Source organism: Callithrix jacchus, chromosome 1 (genome assembly GCF_049354715.1).
Source record: "Callithrix jacchus isolate 240 chromosome 1, calJac240_pri, whole genome shotgun sequence".
NCBI classification, from domain to species: domain Eukaryota; kingdom Metazoa; phylum Chordata; class Mammalia; order Primates; family Cebidae; genus Callithrix; species Callithrix jacchus.
The window spans coordinates 194,398,415-194,415,720 of record NC_133502.1 but is presented as its reverse complement, the minus strand read 5'-3'; the positions used below and the strand labels follow the sequence as shown (position 1 = coordinate 194,415,720).

The following is a 17,306-nucleotide window of genomic DNA, read 5'->3' as shown; positions in this document are numbered from 1 at the left end:
TGTGTGTGTGTGTTACAGCTCAGATCCCACACTGTGCTCTTCAGAAGACAAGTCAGCTTCATCCAAGCCCCTGGCATAAGCTCAGCATCTGACTCTTGACTTTGAACTCAACTCACCAGCCAATTGATAACTTGTGCACTCAGGACATTAGACACTCATAGTGGCATCAGTGAGGAGCTGACACTTGTCCCCTAGGAACCTTAAATACAGCTGGGACATCCAGTGACACATGTGGGATGAGAGGCACCCAGAGGGGACGGTGGGGTGAGTGACCATGGTCCAGAGGGTAAGGGTCCTATCAGTGACTGTTACAGGAAGGCCCTGTCGGGGCAGAGGGCTGGGTACTTGGGATGACGGGAACAGAGTGTGCCCAGGAGGAAGGGGACATGGTCTAGGCTTTGATGAGAGGAAATATGGTGGGGTGACCATATGGTCTTGGAGGGGGATGAAAAAAACACCCTGAGGGAGGAACAGCATCTGGACAGTGAGGGCTGAGGGCAACAGGGAAGGGAGCTGAGATGTTCTCCTGGGACCATGGGGATGTGAGGAGGGTGTGATCCCGGGCAGCCAGAGGTGGACATGTCCATAGGGCATCAGGAAGCACAGCAGAGACTTGGGTAAGAAGGAAGATGCCAGGGTCTGACTATTTCCATGTTCTGGAACATTCTATGGGGATAGGGTGATGAACAAAGTGTGCCTCAGAGAAACATCAGGATGTTCTGTGGCTGCTTTGTCACAAGTTCAGAGGATTCTGTTCACCTTGGGAGATGGTAAAATTTAGGATGGACAATGTGTAAACAAAAATGAGCAGACAGCATGTTTTCTGATTGACAAGGAGGATATTTATTGCGAGTTTATTGGGTGTAGGCAGAAGGGCTGGATGACTTGGGGTGGGAGGGAATCTGTCCTGGGATCAGGGTTGGGGTCCTAAGGACATCCTGCAGTGGCCACTGCCTTCTCCATGATGCTCCCCTCCTGCCTGACGTGGCAGCTGTAGCTGCTGCTGGACCTCCACTGCTTGGGGTTCAGGCTCAGGTAGCTGCTGTCCGCCCAGTTGTTCCTGCTGTGTTTGGAGGGTTTGGTGGTCTCCACGTCCTTGGTGACGGGGTTGCCATCTGCCTTCCAGTCCACTGTCATGGTTCCTGGGTAGAAGTCACTTATGAGGCACACTAATGTGGCCTTGTTGGCTTGGAGCTCCTCAGAGGAGGGTGAGAACAGAGTGACCCGGGGCGGGGGGGCCTTGGGCTGACCTGTGAGGTGAGCGAGGGGTAGGAGGTCAGAGTCTTGGTGTCTACCTAGGGAGCCCCTGACCTCAGTCTTGAAGTGAGTATGGGACTAAGGCCCAGGGCAGGGACCTCAGGCCGGACCCTTGCTGGACTGAGGTCAGGTCAATGGTGAGCGGAGACACTCACTGTCAGATAGAAGGCTCTCCAGTGCCCCACTCTCGGGGAGTCACAAACCCCCTCTTGCATCTGCCTCTTTTTCATATGTCCCATCACCTACAGACCCCCACCTGTGCTCCCTCCACACTGGATGGGATGGAGTCCCCTTCATCCATTGGGGACCACCTCTCACCCCAGGTATCTGTCTGTGTTGGGGGTGTCTGTCTGAATGCCTCCTACCAACTCCCCTTGTTCTCATCTCTTCATGCAGGGCAGCTGCTGGTCCTGGGTTCAGGGAGTGGGTTTCTTGCCACACATTCCCCTGGCACCATCATTGCAGCCCCCAGCCACTTCCCTGCAGAGACCCCTCTGGGCTGCCTGGTAAGAGTGGGTGTTGGTCTCAGGAGCTGGATTCCAGTTGATCAAAGGCTGCCATTTGAGGCATTTTTTTTTTCCACTCTCAGAGCTGAACATAGAGCTTGTCTGTTCGAAAGGGTCTCCATGTCATGAGAAGTTATACTGGGGATCTGAGTCTCCAGTGGGTATTTCCCGACAAGTGGGGACCCGTCCCAGTCACCATATCCCTATCAAGAGTCCTTGTCCTTGGCATCTGCTCTGGGGTCTTCCTCCAGCAGAGGAGTTGGCAAGGGTCCACGTTTAGGACCTGAGTTTTCTGAGACCCAGCACCCTGTCCATGGTGTCCTGCCTGTCCTGGGGGAGGGAGTGTGACCCAGCACCGGGGGCCACCTTCTCCCAGGATATTCTTTCTCCATCTTTATCCTCCTCCTGTTTCCTCCCCCATCTCTCCAAGTCCTCATCCAAGGCCTGCTACCACCGTATTTAACACAGCCCCATAGCCCGGACACCCAGAGGACAGCACCCCAGGAGAAGCTGGGTTACCACACTGACCCAGAAGCCCAGACAAGGAGGGGCAGAGGTTCCAGACACCCAGGCAGGCTTAGACCTTAGCCTCAGACAAGACAGGCAAGGGAAGAAGCTCCCCTCATTTCACTTGGGATCTCAAAGAGGAGAGAAGCTAGGAAACTTACCAAGGATGGTCAGCTGGGTGCCGGCTCCGAGCACAGCACACAGTGACACAGCCCCACACACAAAGCCCTCCTGACACACCAGACCCATTCCCCGCTGCAGCTGCTGGGGTGCCCAGGTCCAGCGGCCCTGTCATGAAGCAGGCCTGGCCGATAGAAGGGTAAGGCGGTTGGTCCCTATGAAGGATGCACACTTTCCTGGAAGTTAGGAATCCCTCCAGAATGGGGAGCGGGAGGAGGCATATCTGCACATCACATCTGGATGTCCTGGAGGAAGCCATTTGTCCCGGCTAGGCTCCTTTGGAGACTGTCACCATGGAAGAAGTGAGAAGTCTGTTTATGTCACAGGGAAGGTGGAGCTGGTCCCTATGGAGAACTGAGGCCCTGGGCGGGTCCTGGATGCCTAGCACAGGCCCTAGTGCGATGCCCAAGTGGCAACGATTCCAAATAGCGGGAGGATGTGTGTGTGTGTGTGTGTGTGTGTGTGTGTGTTTGCATGCAGGCATGTTGTGAATACCTGTGTGCGTATGAGGTGTGCATGTGTGTTTATTTTGGGGATATGTGTGTATGTGAGTTTGTCCTGTAATCCAGGCTGCCACCCCATGGTACCTCCCAGGACAATAATCAACCATGTTCTTAGGCCCCACATACAGCTCTTAAAAAGACCAGTCGGTTTACAGGCACGTCTATGGCACTGGTCTGGAATCTCATGATTGACTTTGACCTCCCCAGGTCCCACTGACCATCAATGGACACCTGGACATTAGGTTCTTGAGGTGTGGTCAGTTTGGGGCTGGCTAGTTAGGGGTGAGAGAGAGCAGAGTTGACTCTTATCCCCCAGGGGACTTGAGTACAAACTGGGACACTGGTGACACATGTGGGACCAGAGGTACCGAGCTGGCCTGTGGGGTGAGTGACGCGGGTCCAGAGGGTCATGGTCCAGTGGGCACCTGCTTCAGAGATGGATGTGGGGGTAGATGGCAGGATCTTGGGAGTCAGAAACAGGGTGGGGCCCTAAGGAGTTGGGGAGACCAAGGGCCCATGGACTGGAGAGGCTCCTTTGGCCTGAGAAAGAAGGACCCCTCGAGAGAGGGAGGCTGTCCAGGGGTGAGGCCTGTCAATCCATGGAGGGAACTCATTCTCCTGGAGGCCATGGGGAACGAAGGAGAGGTGGCTCCAGGCCGTGAAGGTGGCCATGTCCACACAAACCCACCATGTATGGGAGAGAGGGTCAATCCTGGGCCTGCTGCCCAAGGCTCTGTTCTGAAATGTCCTCTGGACCTTTTTAGGTGCTGGTGGAACTACCCCTCAAAAGCAATCCAGACCCCATTCCCTGGCTCCATTCCCACAAGGCTGAAAGAATTCTGCCATCTTGCAGGTTGGTCCAGTTAAACAAAACACAAACCCGGGCTTTCTGGTTGACAGTGAGGACATTTATTGAGGGTTTACTGGGTGCAGGGAGAAGGGTTGGATGACTTGGGATGGGGGAGAGACCCCTTCCCTGGGATTCTGCAGCTGTAGGCCCCGTGGGTGGGGTGAGAGTTGGGGGCCTAAGAACATCCTGCAGGGCCCACTGTCTTCTCCACGGTTTTCCCCTCGTGCGTGACGTGGCAGCTGTAGCTGCTGCGAGACTTCCACTGCTGCGGCGTGAGGCTCAGGTAGCTGCTGGCCGCGTACTTGTTGTTGCTCTGTTTGGAGGGTTTGGTGGTCTCCACTCCATCCCTGACGGAGTTGCCGTCTGCCTTCCATTCCACTGTCACGGCTCCCGGGTAGAAGTCACTTATGAGGCACACCAATGTGGCCTTGTTGGATTGGAGCTCCTCAGAGGAGGGCGGGAACACGGTGACCGAGGGGGTGGCCTTGGGCTGACCTGGGAGAGGGGCAAAGGGCAGGAGGTCAGAGTCCTGGTGTCCACCTGGGAGCTCCCGGCCTCAGTCTTGAGGCGGGCGCAGGACTAAGGCCCAGGACAGGGACCTCAGCCAGGGCCCTTGCTGCATGAGGTCAGCTCGGCAGCGGTGGGGATGCTCACCTCCCGATGGGAAACGTTTCAGCATCTGAGGACTGAGGAGAATCAGGTCTCTTTCACTCCAGCCTCCTCTCTAGATTCCCCCTCCTTGTCAGCCATGCCTCACCTCACCTGTGCTCTCCACTGCTGGCTGGGCAGGGTTTAGCCCTGGGCCCTCGTCTTTCCTCAGGGAATGTCTCTGTCTCAACAGCCCTGCCAGGTCCCTCCTCTGGGTCTGTTCACGAGGGCATCTGTGTCCTGTTTTTAGGTTCTCCTCCCTTTTGAGGAGTGAGTTTCTTCCCCAAGCGTTCCCCTGGTACCATCACTGCAGTCCCCACCCCACTTTCCCACCGAGACCCCTTGTTGGGGAGAGGGTGTTGGTCCCGGGGCAGGGTTCCTGGGAGTCCCTCGGAGTCTAGGAGATGAAGGGCTTGGTGTGAGGTACGTTTTCTGTTCTGAGCCTGGGGCTGTGTGTGCTCCATGGGGTCTCCCTGTCATATTGGGAGATCTGGCTGTTCTAGGATATCTGTCTGCCCTCACAGTTCCCCGTCACCTGTGCCCAGCAGGAGTGCCTCCCCTAGCATCTGCTTTGGGGTCTCTCCTTTGTTGTGAGGGAGAGGCTCTAGCCTTGGCCTGAGTGTCCTGAGACCCACCCTGTCCATGGCAGCCTGCCTGTCCTGGGTATGAGGAGGGACCCAGCACCCTGGGGCCACCTTCTCACAGGACATTCTTCCTCCATGTTTGTCCCTTTTGATTTCCCCAAGTCCCCAGTCAAAGGCTTCCCTTCTAGGCGTTTAAAGCAGCCCCATAGTTAGGACCCAGAACCCTAAGAGCCGAGCTGTTTCCTTCATTGTTCCCTTTCCCACGGCCCTGGTACACCAGCCTGACCCCCTGTTCCACTTGTTCCCGGGCCCTCAGACTCTGAGGGAGGGAGCGGAACATCCCAGAGCCCAGGGAGAATGCCCATGAGTGACAGAGGCAGGGTATGGCCTGAGCAGGGAGCAGGAAGAGTTCACTGGGTTCTTCTCTTCCTTCTCCATCAGGTGCCTAAGAAGGGACCGGCTGGAGGAGTTTGGGGCTAGCAAAAAGGCAATGGTAGCAGACCCCAGAGAGATTGAGACCCATGCCCCAGACAGAACACAAAGGAGAGGAAAGTGTCCCCTGAGCTCACCCTAGACCCAGAAGTAGTGAAAAAGGGGACTCACCAAGGACAGTCAGCGTGGTGCCTCCGCCGAACACAGCACACCGTGATAGAACCCTGCACACAAACCCTCCTGATATGCCAGTCCCAGGCCCCCCTGCAGCTGCACAGAAGGCCCAGGGTCCAGCCCCCTCTTCTCATGGGTGGGTGAGCCACAGGTGGGTCGCCTTCCACTGACCCACAAGCATCACTTCCCTGGGGGCTTAGGAGTTCATCCACCCTAGTCAAGGGAGGTATTGACAGGTCTGTGTGTGGAGTTGTCTTCCAGGTAATCGCATTTCTGAGGGACAGTTGGGTGGCCTGGATCAGCTGGTGTCAGGAATGCCCGGGAGGAGGAGGAGGAGGTGAGCGTTGGGTGACACCACTGATGTGGTGCAGCTAGGACCCCTCTGAGAAGCTGGGAATGGTGGGGAAGGTTCTGGATGCCCACCACATCCTCAGCACTGGAGCTTATGGTGGGATCGGCTTGGAATGGCACCTGGGGGTTGTGGGGAGAATGACGTTGACCACGGGGACACAGACCCTTCTTCAAGACCTGAGCTCCAGCATCCTTGGCTCAGATGAACTGAAGGAGCAGCTCACAGGTCGATGCCCGAGTCCCCCTCCCAAATTCATGGGGTAGCTTCCTTTCTATTGGCTATGGGTGCTGGATCAGAGCTGCAATGGAGCAGAGGAGAGGTCCTCAAGGGGGTCATAGGCCTCACTGGCAGAGTGGTTTCCTCCAGGAGCTCTACGTTTGGGTGTCTCTGCTGTCCCCTTCAGCTCCTTCTGGCTTACACCCACATGAACGTGTTCTGCAGTCCCCTGTGGGCAGAAGTGACCCACACAGCCTGTCCTTAGGAGTGTCACCAGCACAGGATCCACCCACAGTGGATGGGCACGTGCAGTGTGGGGCCTGCATACCTTGGGCCTGGACCTGCATCCTGGTCTGGACCCATCACCTGAAGAGCTCACACCTGGGACACACACCTGGCACCCCAAAGTCCCCAACAGTGTCCCCCTACAGCAAGAGCCTCACCTGTCCTCTGAGTTGTGGGCTCTTGCTCCCTGATCAGAATCCTGTCCTCATAGTGTCTTGTCTCATTCTTGACCTGGACAGAAAATCTTGCCCCATCTTCCCATGCCCAGGGGCGATCCCCTAGTCCCAAAACCTGGAGACTGCAGGTCCAAGCTTTGCTTTGCTCATGTCCCAACCTAGGCCTGACTGAAGCCCTTTTTACCTGGGCACTTCCTGATCCTCCCAGAAGGATGCCCAACATGGGCATGTGTGTGTGTGCACTGTGTGTGTGCACGTGTATGTGTGCATGTGTGTGTGTGTTACAGCTCAGATCCCACACTGTGCTCTTCAGAAGACAAGTCAGCTTCATCCAAGCCCCTGGCATAAGCTCAGCATCTGACTCTTGACTTTGAACTCAACTCACCAGCCAATTGATAACTTGTGCACTCAGGACATTAGACACTCATAGTGGCATCAGTGAGGAGCTGACACTTGTCCCCTAGGAACCTTAAATACAGCTGGGACATCCAGTGACACATGTGGGATGAGAGGCACCCAGAGGGGAAGGTGGGGTGAGTGACCATGGTCCAGAGGGTAAGGGTCCTATCAGTGACTGTTACAGGAAGGCCCTGTCGGGGCAGAGGGCTGGGTACTTGGGATGACGGGAACAGAGTGTGCCCAGGAGGAAGGGGACATGGTCTAGGCTTTGATGAGAGGAAATATGGTGGGGTGACCCTATGGCCTTAGAGGGGGATGAAAAAACACCCTGAGGGAGGAACAGCATCTGGACAGTGAGGGCTGAGGGCAACAGGGAAGGGAGCTGAGATGTTCTCCTGGGGCCCTAGGGATGTGAAGAGGGTGTGATCCTGTGCAGCCAGAGGTGGACATGTCCATAGGGCATCAGGAAGCACAGCAGAGACTTGGGTAAGAAGGAAGATGCCAGGGTCTGACTATTTCCATGTTCTGGAACATTCTATGGGGATAGGGTGATGAACAAAGCATGCCTCAGAGAAACATCAGGATGCTCTGTGGCTGCTTTGTCACAAGTTCAGAGAATTGTGTTCACCTTGGGAGATGGTCAAATTTAGGGTGGAAAAAGTATAAACAAAAACGAGCAGACAGCATGTTTTCTGACGACAAGGAGACCATTTATTGAGAGTTTACTGGGTATAGGCTGAAGGGCTGGATGACTTGGGGTGGGAGGGAGTCTGTCATGGGATTCTGCAGCTGCAGGCCCCATGGATGGGGTGAGTGTTGGGGACCTAGGAACATCCTGCAGGGGCCACTGTCTTCTCCACGGTTTTCCCCTCGTGCGTGACGTGGCAGCTGTAGCTGCTGCGAGACTTCCACTGCTGCGGCGTGAGGCTCAGGTAGCTGCTGGCCGCGTACTTGTTGTTGCTCTGTTTGGAGGGTTTGGTGGTCTCCACTCCATCACTTATGGGGTTACCGTCTGCCTTCCAGGCCACTGTCACGGCTCCCGGGTAGAAGTCACTTATGAGGCACACCAATGTGGCCTTGTTGGCTTGGAGCTCCTCAGAGGAGGGTGGGAACAAAGTGACCGAGGGGGCAGCCTTGGGCTGGCCTGTGGGGTAAGCGAGGGGCAGGAGGTCAGAGTCCTGGTGTCCAGCTGGGGAGACCCTGATCTCAGTGCCTGAGGAGGGTCTGGCTCTTCATTGCCAGTGCAGGACCTCTCAACTGTGGTTCAAACTGTCTCAGAACATATCACTCAGAAGGGTGTAACAAGATATTCGTAAAACAAGTCTGTCAGTCAGAAAACCTCTCAGCTTGGCCCCTGCCCATCACCTGTTTGGAAACCTTCCTACGCCTTCTTGGGCTTTTGTATAGGCAGCGGACCTTCAACTGCCTGCCCCTGCCTCACCCTGTCATTCTGACGCGGCCTGTCTCTGGGCTCTGGTTGTGTTCTCTGAGCTCTGTGAACCTCCTGTCGGATTCACTCTAGAAACTTCTCACCTGACACAGCTGCTCTGGGTTGGGGGAGAGTGAGTCTCACCTAAGGACTCTGTTTCTACCCACATCTGTCTCTCCTGAGCCTCTGCCGTGGCGTCAAGGCCTTGCTCACCCAAGTCCCACTGGCTGTATGTGCTGGTTTCTCTGTCTATGGAGTCTGTGCTACAGTCTGTCTGTGTTTAGGGCCAATCTACAGTTTCCTCCTTTGGGATGCAGAGAGTGCCCTCTCCCTCCAGGGAGAAGCTGTATTCCTAGAATGCAGTATCCTGGAAACCTTCCCATGAACCTAGCCCTGACTCTAGGAACCTCAGCCCCACCTTCCCTGCGCTTGTCCTAGTTGGGATGGACCTGGCCAGTGAGGCCTGGCTTGGTGAAACCAGGGGTTCCTGTGTCTAGCGGTGCTTCCCACAGAGAGCCAACAGCCACCTCCCCACACACCATGGACTTCTGTGACTCTCACTTGGCTCCTTCAAGTCCAGAGCCTTCCCTTCCCTCCTTACTGGGATTCATGGGTCCCAGGCCAGCTCAGGGCTCTCTCCTTGGGAGCCCACAAAAACCTGGAGAGGCCCCTACACCTCCTACTTTGTTCCCAGCCTGAAACCAGAGTCCCATAGCCCAGGGGACTGGGCCCCGAGACTCTGATTTTTCATTCCCTGATCTTGGCTTTAAGGGTTTGGGGTTCTTCTAAAGTCTCCCTGGTGGTCACTCCTTCAAGCCCCTTGTTCCCTCTCCCCCGTGAGATGGGCCACAGCTTCCCCTGCACAAAGCTTGCTAGGCAGATGGAAGCCCAGGCAGGAGAGGACAGAACTGAGCACGTTTTAGGGAAGCAGCCTGGCCCTGGCCGACACACAGACAGACAGACAGACAGACAGACAGACAGACAGAGAGACAGATGAGTCTCAGTAGGTCATCCAGTCTAGCGCCCTACCTCTGTGGTCAGAGGTGAAGGGTCTTGGTGACTCACTGAGGCAGGCAAGGGTCTGAACAGGGAGGGGAGAGGTCCTTGCCCAGGGCTTGGGCTCCGGAAAAAGCTTCACCACAGGCCAACACAAGATTCAGAAAAGAACAAAAACAGCAGAAAATTGCCCAGTACCTTGGGGAGAGCAGGGAAGGAGAGGGGAGAAGAGACTCACCTAGGACAGTCAGCTTGGTCCCTATGCCGAACACCCAACACTGTGACACAGGCTTATACAAAAACCCTCCCAGGGATGCCCCCACCCCCAACCCCCACTGCAGCTGTGATAGAGGAAGCAGGGGGCCACTGCCTCTGGTGGCATCTGCTCATGAGGGAGTTCACACAGCCCCACCCTCACCCCCATAGAGAGAAGGGGACAGGTGATTTCTTGTGACCAGCAGCAGGATCCCTAGAAATCCTGGTTCCTGAAGGACATTGGCATTTTGGATTTGGTTTTCCCACCAACCGTCATGCAATCACAGGAATGATTTTATTGGAGGGCATTGTGTCACTAGGAGTGAATTTCCATAGTCAGGGATAAATGGTCTCCCTAGTGGAGCTGACTCAATACTGACTGCTTGGTGAACCCCTGGGGTGAAGCAGAGAGTGCCGTCTCCCTCCAGGGAGAAGTTGGTTACCCTAGAGTGCAGTGTCCTGGGAACCTTCCCATGAACCTAGCTCTGACTCCAGGAGTCCCAGCCCCGCCTTCCCTGGGCTTGTTATAGTTGGGGTGGGCTGGGCCAGTGAGACCTGGCTGGTCCCCATTGGAAATGCCAGCCCCATCCTCCAGGGTAAAATGGAAGGATCTCCTGCACTCCTCAACCTGGCCTCATGTTGGTGGGCCAGGTGGGGTAGTGGCTGCCATTGCCTTATTCAAATGTGGGGGACATAAGGGAGCTCCTGAGTGTGGTCTCCAGATATCACCTTCTGCTCAGGGAAGTGAGGTCAGTGGGAGATCCCAGACCTGGGGCAGGAAAGGGACATGATGAGACAGAACCTCTCATCCTTCTAGAAATGGCTCCTGGGACAATGGGAGAAAACCAGATGCCACCTGAAGAGGCACCTAGGGGTACATGTCCATGTTTTGTCACCACATTGTCATTGGCAATTCAATATAACCGCAGTGGGTCCCGCATGTCAGGTGTCCTCATCTGCTAGAGCTCACTCTGGCACTACATCCGTGGAAGATGGCCAGGCACCAGATTGTCAGTTATCAAAGCAGTGAACAAAAGGGAAGAATTTACATTTCTTCTTTTTCCCAAAGCATGAAGCCCACTCCTGGGTGCATAGGGCAGCTGCTGCGCCCTCCCTTCATGGACATGCTGCAGCGCTCATGAGAAGGAGGTGAACTGAAGCCTCAACCCTCTGCCTTCCTTCTCATCTGAGATGTGAAGTTACTGATTGTCAGATGTAACCAATTGATCCTCCACCTTCCTTTTCATCTGAGGCATGAAGTTATTGATCATCAAATGCAACTAATGGACCCTCCGTCTTCCTTCTCATCTGAGGCACTAAGTTATTGATTATCAAGCAACTAATGTCACTAAAAGAATGATGACACAACATGGGTGGCTTTGCTGGAAGTAGCCACATGCCCTGGGAAGGGATTATGCCAATGTCCAGCCTGAACCCCATTGAGCCTCTTGATGCTAGAACCATTTGTCCGGAAAAGAGAAGTTGAGGGAAGCACTGGGTTTCTGCTCAGAGTCACAGTGGCTGCATTCTGACTGTGGTAGGTCCCGGGACCAGCCCTCTGCTCCTGCAGCTCCGGCCTTGCCTGGGAAAGCCAGAACCATTTGGGAGACAGCTGCAGATGGAATGGGCCTAAAAACACCTTCACCAATGATGATGTCAAGTATTTCAAGTATTTAATCCACTTAGAAACTACATTAAAAACCACAAATATGCAACAGCACCAGAAAGTCAACTAAAAATATACGATATTCGAAAGACATTGGATGAGACCCTCATTAACTATGACGTCAAGAAATCCTGATTCTCTCCATTTAAGTGTGCGATGACTTTGGCACCTGCTTCACATCATCACCCAAGGGAGTAGTTTAGTTATTCTGCTGTGGGTGGGGTCGACTGTCACATCTCAGCTGGAGAAGGGCAGGCAGGTGTGTGGACCCTGCTGAGGAAATGACCACCAGGGGCAGTGGCCCGGCTTCCTGCATCACAGCTGCAGGTGGGGGATGTGACCACAACCATGACTCCAGGGGTGGGGGGGGTCTCACTTCCATCTTCCCGGTGTTGTCTTAGTTTGGGATGGGTCTCACCAGGTTCTAGTAAGAAATGCCAGCCTCAACCTCCAGGAAGCTGGATGCAAGTCCCTGTCACCCTTTCAGGATCTTATCTCATTTTTGGGTGTGTCTGGAGTGTCTCACTCAAAAGGGCGGTGTGAGTAGCACCCCAGTGTGATAGATAAATCCCACCTCCCACTTACAGGGACCAGTCTACTCGGGGTTAATGGGCAATTCCAGGCACAAGGAAGGAGAAAGATGTGCCCAGACAGATTGTGAACAGAAAGCAGAAAGCCATCGAGATCCATTGGGTTCTTTCAGGAGGATCCTGAGTCCACCAGAAGAGGCACCCAATGGGCCACGGTGGGTCATTGGCATCGTCAATAAAATAGAACCGTGGTGAACTCAAGTGTGTCACATACAGTGACATAACTTTGAGCTCACCATGATACCAAATAATTGTTCATCTTCAGAAGATGGCGGGCAACATGGTCATCGTTATTAAGATGCTAAATGAAAGGAAAGACTCAACATGTCTATGCTATTTCTTACTGAAATAAGAATCACACTCGTAGAGAAGCACAGAACATATGAGGGCAGGGCTTTACAGACACTCGATAGAAGGAAAAGGTGGTCAAACTGAAGTTCAGTCACCTTGCGTCCGTATACCATCTAACGGCACTGGACACTAAATGTGAAGCCCAGGTGATGTCACATATAGGTGACCCCGCATGGGAGCCCACTGGCCAAGTGGTCTTGCTGAAAAGTCACACTGAGCCTTGTTAAACCTTTCTGTCCAAGAACCCATTTTCAGGAAACGCAGAAGCAGAGAGAAGTGCTTGGTTCCAGCTTGGGGAGGCTGCGGACTGCATCCTGACCATGGGAAGGTCCTGGGACCAGCTCTCAGCTCCTGCAGCTCCCGCCTTGCAAGGAAATTAGAAATCAATTAGGAAGACACTTGCAGAGGGAACAGGTCTAAAAACACAGTCACCAGTCACAATTTCAAACCGTATTGACTCCGCATAGAAATGAAATGCAAAATCACAAAATACCAACAACACAAACACAGGTCTGGTGAAAGAAGCATAGGACATTTGTGACGCATTTGATGGGAAACCTTTTTTTTGATATGAAAGAATTATTGATAATTTCTATTTAGGTTTGTAAGGATGTAGTTTTTTTTGGTCCATATTTTTAGAGGCACAAATGGAATATTTAGACTAATGGCTATAATGTCTGCAATTTGCTTCAGATAACCAGGTAAAAGAGAAGTTACTTGATTTTGAGTGGGTCAACATTAGCTGTATTATCCTCCTGTTTGCTTATCTTCTTGCTGTCAGTTTCCTGTAATATTTTACAAGGCAGTAATGAGAGGGCTCAGTCTTGGGACAGCAGAGGAAAGTCTGGCATCCTACCCTGCAGCACCATTGAGAAGGTGGAGACCAATGTGGTCCTCTTCGCTGTAGGGATCTCAACTTTCATATCCATGAAATGGGACCAGACAGGGTGGTGGAAATCGGGACCCTTAAGTTTCCTTCTAATTTGTAGGTTGTGATTTGGGGAAGGGGTGGTGTGATTAAGCTCCAAGAAGACCCCCTTCCCTGCCCCACTATGGCCCTAGAGTTTCCTGCCCTTGCAGGCTCTGTCTCAGGCCTGGCCTGGCCACCCAGCAGCTCTGATGAAGGTACCTGTCACATCACTGATGTCCTGGAGGCACCAAGAAGGGGCCTGACAGCACCCAGCACTGATGAGGAGGGCTTCAAAGTGAGTCTCCCAAGGCTACCTCACCTGTTGTCAGGGACCCTGGAACAATTGTGTCTCTGACCTCGGGATATAGGGGTAGATGGAGGGGCTGAGCCATGTGAGGGAGGGAGGGAGTAGGGCCTGGTGGGGTGGGGTCTAGGGTAGCTGAGTTCCGTGAAAACCTGACCTGCCTGTAGCCCTCAAGTCACACTCATCCTGCCGTGACCTAGTGTGACTTGGCCCTGATTCTTGGGTGGATACGATTTTGACACAGCCTCCATCAGACAACCAATGGATGCCCATTCTGTGCTGGGGATGGTGTCTTCCTCATTCGACCCAGTCCACCTGAGTCTGACCCTCACACAGGCTGGCCATCATGGCTCCAGCCATAACCGTAATCTAACTCTACCATGTCCCTTGACTTTAGAACTTGAGACTTCACAGTTGAGATCTCAGCCCCATGCTCTCTTTCTGGCCTGGCCAGTGTCAACCCTGAGCCTGACTCATTTGATCACAACAAATCACCTGTGTGTCTCAGCCTCACCCCACGACCCAGCACTAGTGACATGAACACCAGGGGCTTGAAGAGCCCTCTAGGGCTCTCTAAGTTGGTTGGGACCGTGAATAGAATTCTTGACTTGTAAGGTTATATAAAATTAATTGTTTTCCCACTGCAGGACTTGTCAGTACCTTTCATAACTAATGTGCCTTATGAAAGTGAAAACTACACTGAAGTGTCCCATTTTCCAGCCTTTTCATGTTTCCTTCGTGATGGCACAACCATGGGCCCCTCACCTAGTAAATGGTCTCCTAACTGCGTATCATGGATGGGACAGGGAAGTTCAACCCTGTTCCTGCTCTGATCAAGGGTGTTCTGCCTCTAGCCCACAGCAGGGCCCCTGGAATACTCCTTGTTTCCCCCCGATACCCTGCTCAGGGCCACCACTCTGTCCTCACTAGGCTTCCCAGGTGGGCAAGAACTGCATTTCAGGGACCACTCTGCAGGGACAACTTTCTGTTCTGGATCATGGTTCCCACTGATACAGGGAACTCATCTGTTCCCTGGCAGGTTGGGTGGGGCGTGGGATGACGGGGGGACATGGGATCTCATCTGAAACTATCCCTGCCCCTCAGCAGTGACCCTTCAGCACAGGCATATGACCAGACATAGACGGCACACTGGAAACCCTGGGTTTTACACAGTTGGGTCCTTATTGAGAAGTAGAATTGAGGAGGGTGTTGCACTCGTCTGAGTTGATGCCAGGCTGGTGGCTCAGGGGTACAGCAGAGAGTTGGGGAAGGGGTGACTGGGTGAGATAGGACCCTCCAGAGAGATGCCTCAGAGAGGCTGTGAGTCTTCTCCCTTGGTTGACTTTCCCACTGGATGCAGAATTCCGTCCACCCCAGACTGAAAACCCAGGAAAGGTTAGGTAAAAGAAAACTAAGATAAAACAAGATGTGTGGTTGACAGTCAGAACATTTATTGAGGGTTTATTGGGTGCAGGGAGAAGGGCTGGATGTCTTGGGATTGGGGGGAGAGACCTCTCCCCTGGGAACATGCAGCTCCAGGCCCCATGAGTAGGGTGAGGATTGGGGCCTAAGAACATCCTTCAGTGGCCACTGTCTTCTCCACAGTGCTCCCTTCGTGTGTGACCTGGCAGCTGTAGCTGCTGCCGGACCTCCACTGCTCAGGCGTCAGGCTCAGGTAGCTGCTGGCCGTGTACTTGTTGTTGCTCTGTTTGGAGGGTGTGGTGGTCCTTGGCCTTGTACCCGGCCGGGTGATACATGTGCTGTTAGGCCGGTTGTCACTGGTCAATATCTCCTAAATTGCTCTAGTGCTTCCTGGCAAGGCAGGAGGAGCTGCAGGAGTAGAGAACTGTCTGGGGACCTTCCCCTGGTTGGAATACAGCCATGCCTTCTGGAGCAGGAACCTAGGGCTTTCCTTGGCTTTTATTTTTCTGGAAAATGATTCTAGCATGGAGGAGACTAACTGGATTCAGATTGGACATTGCAGAATAGCTTCCAAGGACCGGGGGCTACTTCCAGCAAAGCCACACGTGACAGATTGCCACTTTTGTAGTAATGTTAGCTGCATAGGATGGACAATAGCTGGAAGGAAGGCCGAGGGTTGAGGCTTCACCTCCTTCTCATGAGCGCTGCAGTGTCTCTGTGAAGTCAGAGCCCTGCAGCTGGGCTCGGTTCACCCCAGGAGTGTGCTTCATGCTTTAAGAAGGAGCCACTTTGCACACAGATGATCCAGGGCCCAGCCATCAATCCAGGGTGAATAATTCAAGTGTATTCTTACTCTGAACTCTAGGATTCAAGCCATCTAATGTTTTTGAAGCCACTGTCATTTTATTTAATTGGTGATGACAGGTGGCCACCAATGATGAATATTTTCCCAATGGGAGTCTCCTAAAGGGGCATCAGACTTCCTCCAATGGCTCTAGGGAATTAAATGGCTCCTGATTAGTCAGAGGATAAGAGATTCTGTCTTATCATGTCTTTTTCTTTTTTGTCTTATGTGTCTTTCCTGCCCCAGGCCTGGAATTCCCCACTGATCTCCCTTCCCTTAGTGAGAGGTAGTATTTGGAGACCATACTCCAGAGGCTCTCTCCCATTGTCCATTGAAAAAGACAATGACAGCCACCACCCCAGCTGTCCCACCCAACATGAGACCAAATTCAGGGGTGCAGGGGATGCTCCCAAGGTTACCCTCGCAGATGTGGCTGGTATTTCGTATCGGGACCAGCCAGGCCTCATTGACCAGGCCCATCCCAGCTAGAACTACTCCAGAAGGTAGGGCTGAAACCCCCAAGGTTCCTAGAACACTGCACTCTAGGGCCACCAGCCTCAGCCTCTCCTTGGGAGGAGAGGGGCACCCTCTGCATCACCCCATGGTGTTACCAAAAGTTGAATGGTTGGTTCAACTTTGCAGAGAAGGGACCACCTATCCAAATCTGTGGAAATTCACTCCTTAGTGACACTGATACCCTCCAATAAATTCAATCCTGTGCCTACATGATGGTTGGTGCAAAAAACAAATCGAGGATCCCGATGTCCTCCAGAAGCCTGGACTCCCAAAGATCCTGCTGTGGGTCACAGGATGTCACCGGTCCTCTTCTTTCTGTGGGTTGAGTGTGGGGGCTGTGTGGATTCCCTCATGAGCAGATGCCACCAGGGGCAGTGGCCCCAGCTTCCTCTTTCACAGCTCCAGTGGGGGTTCAGGATCAGGCTCAAGGTGAACACTAGAATGGGGCTGGAAGTCAAGCAGGAGGGGTGTGGACCACTAAGTCAGGCCCAGGTAAAGTTAGTTTCTGGTTGGTTTGTGGATGGATCTTGATGATGGTCAGCCTGCAGGAGCAAGAGGACATGGGGAAATTGGGAAAATGAGAAGTCACCAATCCAAGGTCAAACTCTGCATCTATTGATTGCCCCAGGGGAGGCTGTATCAGAGTTGAATTCAGGATGAGCTTCAGGGCCAGGTCAGACTGGATAAGAGATGAGGGAATGTGGGCTGACAGCTCCAGTCAAGGGCTGGCCTCCACTAGGAGTCAGATCCCACAAACCCACCTGCCCACTGAGCACCCTCTCCCTCCCTAGCCCGTAGTGGTGCAGCCTCCCCACCCCATCCCATGTACACCTGCTGCCTCATCTCAGAGACACTCATCCCAGTGTCTCCAACAGCAGATAATGTCAGCCTCCTGGGTGTGGTGGCCCCAGCCATCTTGGTCAGTCCTCAGTGCCTGGGTACTCTCAGATCCCC

At 53.6% G+C, this 17,306-nt stretch overlaps 1 protein-coding gene, 1 long non-coding RNA gene and 2 gene segments (V, D, J or C); 1 reads left to right on the top strand and 3 right to left on the bottom strand.

Moving 5' to 3' along the window:
* Positions 1 to 825: 825 nt before the first annotated feature.
* On the bottom strand, positions 826 to 2,735 carry LOC108588272 (immunoglobulin lambda constant 1-like). The segment is given in 2 exon segments: positions 826 to 1,250; positions 2,432 to 2,735. Coding segments are annotated over 2 exon segments (411 nt in total).
* The window catches only part of LOC118143809 (uncharacterized), a 54,307-nt gene continuing 39,504 nt past the window's right edge, over positions 2,504 to 17,306 (top strand). The window contains exon 1 of the long non-coding RNA XR_013521762.1: positions 2,504 to 3,806. This is a non-coding gene — a long non-coding RNA (uncharacterized LOC118143809). The remainder of the gene's footprint in view (positions 3,807 to 17,306) is intronic.
* On the bottom strand, positions 3,840 to 6,556 carry LOC100406154 (immunoglobulin lambda constant 1). Its single transcript, XM_078364781.1, has 3 exons — positions 6,538 to 6,556; positions 5,639 to 5,737; positions 3,840 to 4,298 (listed from the first exon to the last, which is right to left on the bottom strand). The coding sequence occupies exons 1-3, from the start codon at positions 6,554 to 6,556 to the stop codon at positions 3,979 to 3,981; spliced, it is 438 nt and encodes a 145-aa protein (XP_078220907.1). The 3' UTR covers positions 3,840 to 3,978.
* The window catches only part of LOC108593911 (immunoglobulin lambda variable 2-14-like), a 61,412-nt gene continuing 51,863 nt past the window's right edge, over positions 7,758 to 17,306 (bottom strand). Inside the window, 2 exon segments of the V gene segment in view lie at positions 7,758 to 8,213; positions 9,733 to 9,767. Coding sequence covers positions 7,894 to 8,213; positions 9,733 to 9,767 — 355 coding nt within the window.

What these genes read in the sequence shown, in the direction of transcription:
- LOC100406154 (XM_078364781.1), bottom strand. An exon ending in CACCACGCTGACTGTCCTTG is followed by an intron (nt 4,299 to 5,638) that starts GTGAGTCCCCTT and finishes CCCCTCTCCCAG; the next exon opens with GTCAGCCCAAGGCCACCCCC.